This window comes from Cimex lectularius, unplaced genomic scaffold (assembly GCF_000648675.2).
Source record: "Cimex lectularius strain Harlan isolate CLEC.00 unplaced genomic scaffold, Clec_2.1 scaffold100, whole genome shotgun sequence".
NCBI lineage: Eukaryota > Metazoa > Arthropoda > Insecta > Hemiptera > Cimicidae > Cimex > Cimex lectularius.
In genome coordinates, this window is record NW_019392663.1 from 382,198 (window position 1) to 397,442 (window position 15,245).

Sequence of the window (15,245 nt, forward strand, 5' to 3'; positions counted from 1 at the left end):
TTTTCAGCGGTAAATCTCACCGATTTGACATCTAAAATTATAACATGACTATCGAATAATAGAAAAACTAGGTTTAGCGGTGCTTCTAGTGCATTTGACTGGGTTGTTTGCATTGCCCCAGTAATATAGGTTTGCCAGTCTTTGTATGCTTGGCTTGTTTTAGCTAAGCTTTATTCCCCCTGATTGGGGGGCATTGGGATAATTTAGGTCTTTTTACTGCTGTATGTAGACAATGGGCCATTTTAGGTTTTAGCCCCAATATGTGCCAATAATTCTTGTTGTGGTTATTATACGGCTTGCGACATTTTACTTTTTGTTATAACGTGCTGCAGATGAGGGTTCCATGTTAATTTGTTTTCAAAGATTTTTTTTAATTGCAGGATTTCATTATACGATCACAGGTTTATCAAGTTATACTATCTTTCCTTAGTAAAAATTTTTTTTTTTTGGTAATGGGAAATTTATATTTTTTTTTTATTGCAAAATTTCTTGTGTATTATATTTTGGGGATCTGCTACTTTAAATAAATAAATATTATATTTCCTTCTCTTTGTGAATAGGTGGAGTAGTTTCATACAACCTGAATCTTAACCCCCCCCCCATTCATGTATTTTATATTTGTGATGAAACATTTTCATCACATTTGCCATTATTTTTACTAACGTTGATTTTTAATTTTATAACAATTTCGATAAATAAAATACCGTTATTATTGTACATCTATTGAAATTTTCAGCGGTAAATCTCACCGATTTGACATCTAAAATGATAACATTACTGTCGAATAATCGAAAAACTAGGTTTAGCGGTGCTTCTAGTGCATTTGACTGGGTTGTTTGCATTGCCCCAGTAATATAGGTTTGCCAGTCTTTGTATGCTTGGCTTGTTTTAGCTAAGCTTTATTCCCCCAGCTTGGGGGGCATTGGGATAATTTAGGTCTTATTACTGCTGTATGTAGACAATGGACCATTTTCGGTTTTAGCCCCAATATGCGCCAATAATTCTTGTTGTGGTTATTGTACTGCTTGCGACATTTTACTTTTGGTATAACGTGCTGCAGATGAGGGTTCTATGTTAATTTGTTTTCAAAGATTTTTTTTAACTGCAGGATTTCATTATACATTCACAGGCCTTATATTTTTATGTATCTTTCCTTGGTAAATGCTTTTTTTTTAATGGGAAATTTATATTTTTTTTATTGCAAAATTTATTGTGTATTATTTGTATTGTATTTTCATCACTGTTGTCTTTATTTTTGCTAATGTTTATGTTAATTTTATCACAATTTTGATAGATAAAATACCATTGTTATTATTTATATATTCAAATTTTTAGCAGTAAATCTCACAGATTCGACATGTATAATCATAACATGACGTTATAGAAAAATAGACAAACATTTTAAATACGTAAAAATAATTAATTTTACATGGATTCTGTTTATTCCAAAATGTCAACTAAAATGGTAAAATGTAATAAAACACGTAATATGTTAATGAGGGTTTGTTTCGAAATAGTGTTGGCCAATCTGTGAGGAAGTGATAACCTGCTGTTGTCAGTTGTTAACTGTTAGTGTTAGTTGTTTGGATTTGAGCTTCACTGGGCCTGTCTGTGAGCCTGTCTCTGAGGTCGTGGTTGATTCAAATGGTTCCTATTGAATCGAAAAGAGTCATATTTACAATGAGATGGGTCTGACAGACCGGCTCAAAAAATGGAAACGCGTTCCGGATAACTGTATGACGTACGTTTGACTTTTTGAATTTATGTTTTCCACTTTAACGCGAACAAAACACACACAAAAAAGATAAAATTTCTAATTTTTCTCCATTATTTTTCAGGTACAGGAAGGCGGTCTGTTTTATCATATTCCTACTGTTCGTCGTCATATTCGTCTACCCTAACTACATGACTAGAGATGATGGCAAGCACGCGTTCAAATTAGGTAAGTTAACCCTTTTTTTTCAACTATTTATGTTAGATAATTTTAATTTATTATTTGAGTAAAACTGCTTAAATCTGGTTGCAAAATTGATGGGAAATTCACTCGCCCCGCCCGTAGTCGTTTTTTTTATTGTCACAACGATATTCCTTGACGTTCGTTTCTGTTTTCCTTGGGTCGATATTGAAATGATGAAAAAAGTCTAGTTTTGACGAAAATTTAAAGGAAAACCGCATTTATTTCTACAATATTCACGTAAATGCCGTTATCGGGCATAAAACTCATCAATCAGTAAAAATAATCTTTTTTTGTAATGACTCGAATAGATTTACACTTGAACACTTTTTAACATGATGTACAATATTTTCTCCTTTCATCAAATATACACTGACAGGCAAAAAATTCCACCCAATTGATTTTTTTTTCATTTTCTCAATAAAAGAAAATTCTGCCCTTAATTTGTGTCATTGTTTTTACCAATAAATATTTGTTTAAGCTGTTTTAAATTGGGGATATCAATTAAAGGTAAACAGGCTTAATCCTTAATCCAAAACAAGGATAAAGGATTTTTCAATGTTTAATTTTTACAGATTTTAAAATGTTTATTCAGTCTCATTTGAATTCTGAAGCAATAAACTATTTAGTTTCATCTTTGTTTTCTTAATTTCAATTTCTAAACTTAAAAATGTCACTTAGTGCTGGGGATGTTGCGTGTGGTGTGGCTCTTATTGATGATGGACATTCCATCAGGTATGCGGCTGGACGGATAAGTCCGACTACTGCCAACACCCGGGGTGGGTGATTTTCAAGGTCTGCCAAGAGTTATTGTAAATTGCAAAAATTGGAATTGCCGGTGGACTGAGTCATGTAATAGGCTCAACTCTGAACATGTGTCAAACATGTTAAGATTTAAGATTATATAAATCCAAATCCAATTTCTTTATTTTCCATAATAACTAGGTAGAAAATTAAAAGTTGACTTCAAACATAGGCACATGGGGCATTTGTGGTTTTCACAGGTCACCATAGGTCCATTTTGCATTCCCTCATCCATGTCATGGTCTTTTGCATTTAAGTATTTGGCTCAACATCTGGACTCGTTGGACGAGTAACTAAAAGTTGTGCGCTCTATCCATATGAGCACAGGCTATGGAGAGTGAGGACTAAAGTACTGTATGGAGAGGGTGAGGAACATTCTCGGAGCTGTTTTATCACGAGGGCCCAGAGCATTTTATTCCGCTCAGGTATGCGCATCCTCTTGCCGGTCCCTCTGCTTTAAAGAAATTTTTGTAGTGTAGCTCCATGGGGCCTTCCCTCATACCCCATATTTTTGTGCTTTGAGGTCCACCATACGATTGTGCCATTGTGAGGTCTAGGACGAATGAGAGACATGTCCCATCTGGTAACCAGTGGGGAGTTTCGATACAACCTGGTATCATCAGGTACTCATCATGCCTGTTAAGAATATTCGAGTGATTCTCTGGGCACATGGAAAGGAACTAGTCCTCCGTCTTACTGCCAGCATAGACAAAGCCATTCAGGGTGAGTTGTAAGAAATGAAACATCCCCTTGACCCACCTCCTCACAACCCCATTCAGCCTACGCAGGCTTGGTGATGAACGTGTCGTCGGTTTTTTTTTTTTTTTTTTAATGGAAAAAACAATGGAACTGACTGAGTAGTTGATTTATGGACTTGTTTGTTTGGTGGATAGTTCTAGACCGAACGATTCTTTTTTTTCAAACCTGTCAAAAAGCGTTGGAAGTTACAAATTCGGCCTTTTGTTTTTACAATCTATCAAGTTGTTAGGTCGATCAATGGAAATATATATAAAAATAAATACAATAAATGAAACTATAAATCAATGGAAAAACTTTGGATGTTGCAAATCACACTGATGCTTGAACAAAGTAATGATCAAAGATTTTTTTTTTTTCAATCATCCTCAATGGTTTACAGCGGTTTAGAGACTATCTAGAGAAGGTAGTGGTCATCATGATGGCTAGAGACAATTGTTTTATTGCTCGTACAGCTCTATGAAACCATCATTTAACGTCTTTCTTAATAGGTAGTGAACTCCCAACAGTCTGGAATGAAAGTGTGCGATCTAAAACAGTCATTGGAAAGCTTTGTGAGAATAGCCTATTTTCTAGACGACCCGCATCAGGTTCTCTTCTACTGGAGAGGCATCCAGTAGCTAGGTGACTATTCACAAATCAGCTCTCACTTGGATACTTGACCAATGGGGGGGGCTGTTCTCTTCACAGATGAGTGTTTGGTATGTGACAATCAGATGACTGGGTCCAAGTGTGCCTTTTTGAAGACAGTCAATTTTGGTACAGGATGGAATCCATGCCCAACGTCCATGCCCATACCGAACTGACATCATACAGAATGGATCTTTGATTGCACCAAGGTACATTGAAGAAGTTCTTTTCCCATTTACTTCAATTATTAGAAACAGTGTGTTAATGCATGGTAATGCTGTCATAAATCCCATACGTGATAAAGAGATGGGCTAGGCATTGTTTCCCGCCTCCAACAACGCATTTCAACGTTTCAGACCACTCTTGTTAAGAATAACGAAATCCAATCACTTATTTAATTGATGTTTAAGAGATTTAAGGCTCTCCGTGAGGCCAGAGGAAATAATATGCGTTATTAACAGGAAGACTTTTCATGGATAGTACATTATAAGGAAGAAAAATTAAAAGGTTAAGCCCATTTATCCTATGATTTTAATTTAAGTTTGACACTTTTCCTGGCTTTGGATATGAATTTTTGTATGATTTACATTCTTAAAACCTTTATAATGAAATTTTAATAAAATGCTCATTTCTAAACTAACCTTAAGTGCTTAATTTGAAAAGAGACAAGTATTATGGTTAGGAAGTCAACAGTTGTTCATTATTATTCTGTTTGAATAGTAATGGTTCAGATCATAATTATTGGTAGTTAAACATTTAAATTAAAACCAAATGAATTTAATTTTAAACAAATTAAAGCAAGAAGAAAGACATGTCCCTAAACATAAAAGTACTGCCCTTCATTACCCAAGATTCACCGTCTTAGCATATTGTTGTCAAGAATTTTTCTTCTTTTTTTTAAAAAAAAGATAGTTCCTACTCACAATAAGTTGTTTTCCAACGATCCGAATTTCGAGCCCTTAGCTCATCGTCAGGTTGAAGGATTTCTACAACCACGTCTCTCGACATGAATTGCTAAAGTGAACCCGCCGATACCGCCGCCAACGCGATGTTCCAATGAGAAGCTGATTTTTTATTGGCGGTCAATTTGAACGTGCGAAAAGCGGGAATTATAACACAAGCAGATATTATAATAGTAAATACTGTAAGAAATTAATTATAAATTAGCGATTAAAGATAAGATAAGATTTCTCAAACCAATCTAGTTATTTCCCTTTGTTGAAACTATGAATTGAATTAATTATTTTAATTGTTATTATTTTTATAATAATTTAATAATATTAAGGTATTATTTTAATTTTTTAATTTTTTATCTTTAATCACTAATTTATAATTAATTTCTTACAGTATTTACCATTATCATATTTACTTNTTAGTTTATTAGTTAATTTTTTAATTTTTTGAAACTATTAATTTATCTGACAATAAAAAATAGCTATTTTGTATGGCTGTTTGAACTGTTGTTTAAGGTATTAGTATAATTTTTATCTTTTATCTTTAATCACTAATTTATAATTAATTTCTATTACCTTAAGGTAATACCAAATTAAGGTATTATTCTAATTTTTATCTTTTATCTTTAATCACTAATTTATAATTAATTTCTTACAGTATTTACCATTATCATATTTACTTGTGTTATAATTCCCGCTTTTCGCACATTCAAATTGAACGCCATTAAAAACCCAGCTTCTCATTGGAATGTCGCGTTGGCGGGTGTATCGGCGGGTTCACTTTTGCAATTCATGTCGAGAGACGTGGTTGTAGAAATCCTTCAACCTGATGATGAGCTAAGGACTCGAAATCTGGATCGTTGAAAAACAACTTATTGTGAGTAGGAACTATCTTTTTTGTTAAAAAAAAAAAAAAAAAGGATTGAACACCGCACTCATTCCATCATTCACCATTTCTACTAGAATTTTTCTCTTCTGGCTTCTTATTTTTATTGGCTGATATTCTCCAGCACTTCAAATATTGATTAGAAGCTGTTAGATTATCCTTCTTTGTGCTCTTTTGCATTGTCAGTGTTTTTGTACCAAAAAATACTAGTATCATATGCTCCGGAATGTCCCTGATGTGAGTTGAAAAAAAAATGGAGAGAACTGATCCTTGTGTTGATTAATTTATTTTAAATCCTGAGATTCCTTGCTGAGGTCCACCAACTGATAGAATGATGGTGAAAAGACAGCATCTGACAAACCAAACATGATCTAAACTGGCTGAAATTATATTCAAAGTATGTACAATAGAGAAACTAATAACAATATGTAAAAGAGATACCTTTTAAGTAATTTTAATAATAGGCAAGCCGGACGTTTCTCTTTGTTTATACGATAATGTCCATTTTCCAGTGGGTTTAGAGAATAAAAGGTGGAATGTAAATTTTTAATTTATTTGGCTTCTGTTTGCATTGTAGAATTGTAGTCATAACATTGTCTGACTGTACATTTATTATTTTCAGAAAAGATACGACAATGTTTAGAAGATCGACTGATTACATTCTCTTTGGATGTGGAAGAAGGGAATGCAAATGTAAGACGGAACCTCATAGGTGACAAAGATGACTCTTTCCTTCCATTTGTTGGGAACGGGTACCATGGTGTCACCATAACCCCGTTGTCGACAATATATTTAAAAAAATTAAGGACTCTATCGCTTGATTTAAAGTGGTCACCACTTTACAACATAAATACCGATTCTGTGATGGAAGAAGTTGTAGTATCAAACTTTCTTAATGGTGTTGTACATCGTTATCAGTGCCTTGGAAATGGCCTCCATGTTACTTACAATTATATTTCGCATAGATTGAGACCTTATTTATTTATGCAAGAATTAAAATTTGTAAATCCAAGTAGCCAAAAGGTAAATCTAAAGTTATCAAAACCAAATCTATCCCTATGGAGTCATACTGAACCTAGGATTACTAGGTAAGTGCATTTTTAATTTTATACATCTAAATTAATTTATAATTTGATTTTTTGATATATAAAAAACTTGTGATTTTAAGGATTCCAGAGGGGAAAGGCAAAGCTTTGTATGAAATCACTAGTGGTACTGTTGATATCGACAAAGAAAAAGAAGAGCTGGCTGTTTCTATTATATTGAAGTCAATTCCTAGAGCCCTTGAGGTTATTAAATTCATCTATTTTTCACCCTTTAAAATAGTATTATCATCATTTTCCTTACTTCTGTCACCTATAACTATTACTACATCTTTTCTAAGTAAATAACATTCTTGTGTGTTCTTTATACTTATAGCTAAATGATAGGAGGGTAGTAGTGTATTTTTGGTGGTGTTTTGGAGGAATGGTAAGGTTCCAAAATTCAATAAACCAAAGAGATAATATTCATAAACATTTATTTTTACTTCTTTCAATTAATTAATCTTTTTATGTAAGGTCTTGCTTGAAACGAACAAGATAGTGCCATGAGCAGGATTCTAACCCACGACCTTTGGCTAAATACGCCACTGCTCTACCACTTGAGCTATCGTGGCTTCGATCCACTCGGACACCAACTCACTCCCCATCTCAACCTACACCTTTTGAATTTTCCCTCCTTTTTGCCATTTTTCAATTTGAAAGGTTGTAGGTTGAGATGGGAAGTTAATGTCCAAGTGGATCAAAGTCATGATAGCTCAAGTGGTAGAGCAGTGACATATTTAGCCGAAGGTCATGGGTTTGAATCCCACTTGTGGCACTAGCTTTTGGGATGGTTAGGGATGGCACTAGCACTAACTAGGCACTAGCTTTTTCATTTCAACCAAAACCTTACATAAAAAGATTAATTAATTGAAAGAAGTAATTTGGTCAATAGACCACTACATAATGGATTTATTTTTACATTTTTCTGGACTGTCTTAATATTGCAATAATCAAACAAAAATTGCAAATAAGCCACAACTTCAACATCAGCTTCCACACCGTTAAGTGTCTTCTAGTTTCTATTTTCTACTGCTTCCTGGACCCTCAACAGTGACTATTCGACTTGTCATAATAGCTTGATCCTTTCTGGCTGGTGATGGCCGACTAAGTGTCCCACTCCACGTCCTTTCTATTGCTTCTGAGAGCCTCGACAGCCAACTCATTCTGCCTTGGACCGCTCTTCAAAGTTGTCTTTATTAGACTCATTTTGCCCTTGATAGTTGACGGCATTTGTTGACCGGGTATCTACACACACCCTCTGTATAGTTTACTCTCTGTGTCCGACTGATCTCTATCTCTCTCCCTCTCCCTCCTCTCCTCTCTCTCTCTCTTTCTCTCTCTCTCTCTCTCTCTCTCTCTCTCTCTCTTTCTCTCTCTTTCTCTCTCCCTCTCTCCCTCCCTCCCTTTCTCCCTCCCCTCCCCCTCACTCTCTCACTCTCTCTCCCTCTCTCTCTCTCTCGTCTTCACACACCCTCCATACTGTGTCCTACTGGCCGTTTTTTATTTTACAATCATATTTCCCAACAAAGGCTGAGGGAAGAAAAAAGCAAAACAGTTGGACCTGATGGTCAACTCCCTTCTTGCAAGGGATGGCGGTTCGTGCACCTTGTACTTCTGGGGTGTTTCTATTATGCAGCCCCCTGGCCGTTTGTTGAAGGCCTTCCGGTGAAGTCCTATCTGGCTGATCCCTATTTTATGGTGTCCTTCAACTTGATGCAACATGAGACAACTTTCCTTCAATAAATAACTCTGTATTTTTTGTTATTTATTGGAACTATTTGCTTGTTGTGTTTCTACACCCTCCAGGTTTTTTAAAAACGTTTCTTTGTTCCCTACTGGGTTGACTTGCTGTCAGATTTATAGCCTACATAAAAAAATAGATATACAAATTCTTATGTTAACAATTATTTTCACCTCATTTTTTACAACTTGTATTAAGATGGGGACCGGCTTGCACTGGTATACTAAAGAGTTCAGTGATAATGAAACCCTTCAAATTAGCCCTAAGTTTCAGTTTAGTGTTTTATTGTTGCAGATTGAACCTCATAGGACCAAAATAATTCAAATACCCTGCATAATATACTCTGAAGTAATTCCGAAAGGAAGTTACTTTGAAAAAAGAAACAACATCGAGACTAAATCTGTAGAGGTATGGCCTTTTTATGTAGAATATTATATTTATAGATTAAAATTTGTTAATGAAGTAATTTATTTTTAGGAACTGAAAAATATAACTATGGAGAATTTTAATAAAATCAAAATGGAGCATATTAATGCATGGACAAAAGTATGGGAAACAGGGCTTTTTATAAGCCATTCGAAAGCAGCAAATGCATTGAACGGGGACAAAATAAATGCAACAATCTATTATGTCCTGTCGAATGTATTACCCTTAAGTGTCATAAGCAATAATAAAACGGCATTGACCAAAATTAATGATAACAGTTACCTTACTTTGGCTGAAGGATGTTATGGTGGTTATCACCATACACTGTAAGAAACAATTTCCCTCATAATCATAATTATTAAATATACAATAAAAAAGATCCACATCAAATGGTGACAGTAGTTGATACTGTATTTTCTACACATTTTCTCATACTAAATACTAATAATTACCAATGTAGTGGACTGATGGTAGTATAATTCTAATTAAATGTTTTAGACAAGCAAAAAAACTTTGGAAAAGTTTAAATACATATGAAGAAGTTAACGATATTGTTTCCTTGTGGTTGCTAACTTTGGAAAAACAAGTAAGTTAAAAATACACACAGTATATTTATTTTTTTAATATTATTTGTTTTTAAGGGCTGTCAGAAATTAATATCCAGCGGTTATTTAAGAGTTATGCAAGCTCTCATTTTGAGTTTTGGAGGTTTTCGTTTTAATAGCCACCACCTTGAATTTAAAATTGATCCCAAGTTTCTACACAGAGATTTCATTTTCAGGTATCGACAATGTTTCTGTAATAATGACTTATTTTAATGAACTTGTAATGATTTTTGTTTGTTCCAATCAGGAGAATATCTTATGATGGCATCACAAATATTAACGTCAGTGTTACACTTCAAGATGATAACAAAGCTTTATTAGGAGTTTCCCTCGACAAAAGCGATAAGAATTATTATGCATGTGATGGAGGATGTATAGAGGAACCAGTCAAACTGGGGTAAAAAAGTCCATCTAACTTGTCTTCTTTTCTACCATTAGTTCTAACATTTATTAATTTAAAACGTTGTTTGTATGGTTGTCGACTACATTTGAACATCCCCTCCTTCCTTCCTGGTACGGGTGCCAACAATATGTCCACTTTGCCATTGTTATTTTGGAGTAAGTTAGGATTTCAAAAAAGGTGAAAATAAAAAGACTGAATTGTGAATTGTATGATTGGGGAAGAAATACTTAGCCTTCTTCCAGTCGCCTTAAAGCATTTTTAAGGCCAGGCTGACCTGTTGAACGTTGAAGAAAGGTGTGTGGTGATTAGTGACCGTTAATTGATATTTATTTAGAAATTGTGAGATGCGGTCTGGTGTGATGTAGGTTTCGAAAACATTTTCTTTATCATGCCAATGTTTCGGTCTTTATTGAGATCATCTTCAGGGCTCAAAGTGTTTTTATTCTGTGTAATTGTGCCATTCTTGCGTGTTGTGTCGAGAGTGCCGTGTTGAAGAAAGGATAGAAAAATAAAAGTAAATGAATGACTACACTTGAGGAGAATGAAATTAAAAAGATACAGTGCTCTTTGAGTGAAGTGTAAACAATGAAGGGTGAAAGGGGTAAAAAAGAAAGAAAGCGAGCTCAAGGGTTGAAAATGGAACAGCTCAAGAGAGAAGAAAAACTGATGGTTTGAAAAAGGAGTCGTCTAGCCTAAATGACCATAGTGGTTGAACACCATAATAAAGAAAAAAAGGAGTCGGTGGTATAACACTATAATCCCTTTGGTAGGATTGGGGCTTGGTTTAGACAACCACATTAGCAGTTATGTGTTCAAATACTGGCGTTTTCCTTGAAATTTTATACAAAAAGTTGCCACCCAAATGTAATTGTATGTTCTTGACCTGTTCATCTTGAATTTGTTTTTTTAATTATTCAGAAATCGTGAGATGCGGTCTGATGTGATGTAGGTTTCAGAAAAACATTTTCTTTATCGTGCCAACGTTTCGATCTTTATTGAGATCATCTTCAGGGCCTTGTGTTGTCTGCATTTCAGCAAAATAGTTCTCTGGTTGATAGCCGATGCGAGTTTCTTCTCATTGTTGGCAATGTCCTTCAGAATACTTTTAGCTGCGTAGTTGAAATTTGTCCATAGAATCCCATGTTCTTCGTTCTTCTCGTGTAGAAATGTGTGGTGATTAGTGACCGTTAATCGAATTTTTCCAGGGTTAAAGAGAGTACAACTGGATTAAATTGGAGAAAAGACAAAAAAAATGGTGTTTGTTTACAAAATGAGTAATCTTTACTATTACTATTTTGTTTTTAATTCTATTTTTTATCCACCTAACAAGATTATATCGGTTAATTTAATTAAGATTAATAGAATAAGCATAAATTACAATTATCCATATTTATTCAGAAATCGTGAGATGCGGTCTGGTGTGATGTAGGTTTCAGAAAAATATTTTCTTTATCGTGCCAACGTTTCGATCTTTATTAAGATCATCTTCAGGGCCTTGTGTTGTCTTTATTTTTTTACTTTTTTGCTTTTTATCAGCCTTCTATTATCATATATGTTGATAGAGTATCAGGGAGGATGCCAACAAAAAGGTCGGAGCTGGATTCCACATTTACTGTCAATTATTCTTTATTAATGTTAATTATTTTAATTTAAGTTAGAACAGTAAAATATTTGATTATTCTAATGGTAGATTTTTTTTTAGGACATCTGTGATTTACTTTCCTGTTAAAATGACAGAACCAATTACATCTATTTTATACATAACTTCAGATAAGAGCCACATGGAGTTAATAAAGCATACATTACATGTTCACAAGATTGTTGAGGGTAAGATTATTTAGTGTACATCTTAGCAAATAAATATAGACGTAATTTATTAATGGTTGTATTTAATATAAATCAAAAATGACAGGCAAAAAATTCCACCCACTTTATTATTATTTTTTTTTTTTTTTTTTCATTTTCCGGGTTATAAGAAAATAGAAAAAAAGTTTATTTTTCTCAGCAACAATAAATATTTACTTATACTGGGTTTCTAAATTGGGGCTGTGATTTAGAAGTGAATACACTTAATTTTTGCTGGTCGTACCATAGAAGGCAATTCCTAGGGTAATCAAAAATTGCATAGCCCAAATGTTTCTATAAGAACACATTAAGCAGGGAATACACTTGCCCAACGCAACGTGACGTGACCTGATGCTACCTGACTCCTTGTCTTGTTTTGGTAGGGTGTGCACATTTGTTTGATATTAAGTGGCTACAGGCAGTCGCATAACGTGTATCAATTCAGTAGCCACTTCAGTATCTAGAAAGAGCTCTTTTAGAATGGGTTAACTACCATCAAATTTTAAGATTGACTGACTTTGCTTTTCAAATCCCTCCTCCCAGGATTTGGGGAAGCAGAAACTGTTGGGCCAGATGGTCAACTTGCTTCTTGCAAGGGTCAGTCATGACCTGGAGAGCCGTGCAGTAATTCTCAGGAGTTTCCATTACGCAGCCTCCTGGTCCCATGCGGCGAAGAGTGTACACAATACCCACCTGGCTGATTTGACCACAAATTTATGGTGCCCCACAGCTTGATGAACTTTATGAAACATTTCCACACTAAATAACTACCTAGTTATTCAGATATCGTGAGATGCGGTCGGGTGTGATGTAGGTTTCAGAAAAACATTTTCTTTATCGTGTCAACGTTTCGATCTTTTATTGAGATCATCTTCAGGGCCTGGGATTTACAAACAATGTTTACATTTAACAAATACATTTAGGATGTGGAAAAGTGAATTTATACAATGCAAAATATATTTTATATTCAAACACAAATTCACTTTTCCACATCCTAAATGTATTTGTTAAATGTAAACATTGTTTGTAAATCCCAGGCCCTGAAGATGATCTCAATAAAAGATCGAAACGTTGGCACGATAAAGAAAATGTTTTTCTGAAACCTACATCATACCCGACCGCATCTCACAATATCTGAATAATTATCGATTAACGGTCACTAATCTCTACACATAACTACCTAGTTTTTTTTATTTAGTGGAGTTATTCGTTTGGCACGTTTTTATAATTCCATGTTTGTGGGAAATGTCTCTGCTCCCTCCTTAGTGGGTGATCCATCATATTTATGGCCTTATTTCTAACATTCGTTTGAAATCCCGTGCAACTGTTTTTAACTTATGTTCAGAACTTTTTCTAACTTATGCTAAAAAGGGACCAGCTTACAACTTCATTTCATGAATCAAAATTAAATAAATGTACAAAATAATGTGTGGTATTTACTGAACGTTAGTCAATTATTATTCCGAATAATTAATACAAAATAATCAACACTGGAACACATATTTTCAAGTGGGTGGAATTTTTTGTGTCAATGTAGATAGCCTAATTCTTCTGAAAGTTGATATCTAATAGTGTAAATAATACATATTACTTGTAAAGAGTGTTGTATAATTTTTTTCTTTTTTAGCTCCAGCTTATGACCATCATGTAATTGCCTTACACAGACATGGACATCACTTAGGTGGGCTTCCAGTCCTGTTTTGGGCTTCAATTTGTTTTCTTATTGTTATATTTCATTTGTTTCTTTTTAAACTAATTTTTAATGAATATTGTGATAAACCAGATAGACATTCTAGAGTAAGATATGGAAAAATTTAGAAAATAAATTCTGGTCATTTATACGCAATTTATTTTAGTTACTAATTATAATTCCATCCTTAATTTGTTAAAACTAAAGGCAGATTAACTACAGCGATTATAAAGGCATGACTTGCTGAGAGGGCAATGACGAATCTATGCTATTTATAAATTTTTAAAGTCTGGTGACGAATTTACCAAGCAAAACTAAATGGGTCCTTATAAAATTCTTCCTGAGATAAATAAATTATACAAAATACATACATAAATAGTAAATAAAAATATGGATAAATGGAATAATACTGGCATATAATTTAAAAAAAAACAATACTTAAAAAAAAGCTTGTGAAAACGTAGGAAATAAAACAAACTATATTTTTACCAAGGCTTGGCACATCAGAAAAGTATTAGCGCTTGGTAAAATTTGAAGCGCTTTATAAAAGACATAAGCTTTCAGAAATAAGTTGTGATTCAGAATGTCCCAGACTGTAAAAAAAACTTGCTGTTTTAATTTTTAATTCATAGGATCATGTAATAAAAACATTAATTTTTCATTAGACTTCCGAAAATAATAATTGTGGTAATTTTCATTTTTTCCCAATTATCAATGAGAAATTAAAATTACTCTTTAGTACATACTCTAGTAAGGGCATTGGTTTTCCTGAATTGGAAATTTTATATATTTAATAAGAATGTGAGGGTATTTAAAGCTGGAGGAAATGTCCTCAGATGTATGTACATGTAACCAGTACATACACATAATACTAGCAGGAAATGTAAATACAACTTAAAAATAATACACTCTGTAAATAAATGGTGACCTTCAAATTACTTTGTTCTACTAAGAATTTTTAATATATTTTTTGTATTGCTTTATTGTACAAAATTAAGCATTCTTATGTATTGTATTATTGATATAAAAAATATATATTAAAAAAACTATCCGAGATAGCACAATTTTTCTAGAAACGAGATAACACTTTTTTTAAATACAATAATCCCTTATTATTTACAAGGGTTGTAGGTGTATAATAGGTAGATATAAGATGTCATGTTCGCAGTGCACTCTTTGAGAGCTATTGTACCCTCTGTTCTGAACCTGTAGCACACTGGTTAGAGTCCTAGTTCCTCAAGAAATCTAGCAGGCCCGGTTTCAATGGTTGAATTTCTTCTATAGTTATTTTGTACATACCACAAAATACTACAAACCACTTCTGGGCAAGCACCATAGTTTGTTAGTAGGTGTGGTGGTATCTCAACTTCTTGCTAGCAGAATCTGCATTGGTTTGTTTAAACAAATCTTCAAATGCCCATTATGTCTACAGGTCTTGTTAAGAATCCTGTTAGGGTTCGAAGTTTT

At 33.8% G+C, this 15,245-nt stretch overlaps 1 protein-coding gene across 1 annotated transcript; it reads left to right on the forward strand.

Moving 5' to 3' along the window:
* The first annotated feature begins 1,509 nt into the window (after positions 1-1,509).
* On the forward strand, positions 1,510-13,938 carry LOC106672640 (uncharacterized protein KIAA2013 homolog). Its single transcript, XM_014404224.2, has 11 exons — positions 1,510-1,741; positions 1,839-1,942; positions 6,606-7,071; positions 7,152-7,272; positions 9,104-9,217; positions 9,287-9,561; positions 9,734-9,821; positions 9,877-10,016; positions 10,088-10,237; positions 11,946-12,070; positions 13,716-13,938. The coding sequence occupies exons 1-11, from the start codon at positions 1,686-1,688 to the stop codon at positions 13,904-13,906; spliced, it is 1,830 nt and encodes a 609-aa protein (XP_014259710.1). The 5' UTR covers positions 1,510-1,685; the 3' UTR covers positions 13,907-13,938.
* Positions 13,939-15,245: the final 1,307 nt, after the last annotated feature.

Bases quoted from the DNA above. Each gene is read 5' to 3' on its own strand.
- LOC106672640 (XM_014404224.2), top strand. From the start codon at position 1,686: ATGGGTCTGACAGACCGGCTCAAAAAATGGAAACGCGTTCCGGATAAC. The intron at 1,742-1,838 runs GTACGTTTGACT...ATTATTTTTCAG, and splicing joins GTTCCGGATAACTGTATGAC to GTACAGGAAGGCGGTCTGTT. The intron at 7,273-9,103 runs GTTATTAAATTC...TTATTGTTGCAG, and splicing joins CAATTCCTAGAGCCCTTGAG to ATTGAACCTCATAGGACCAA.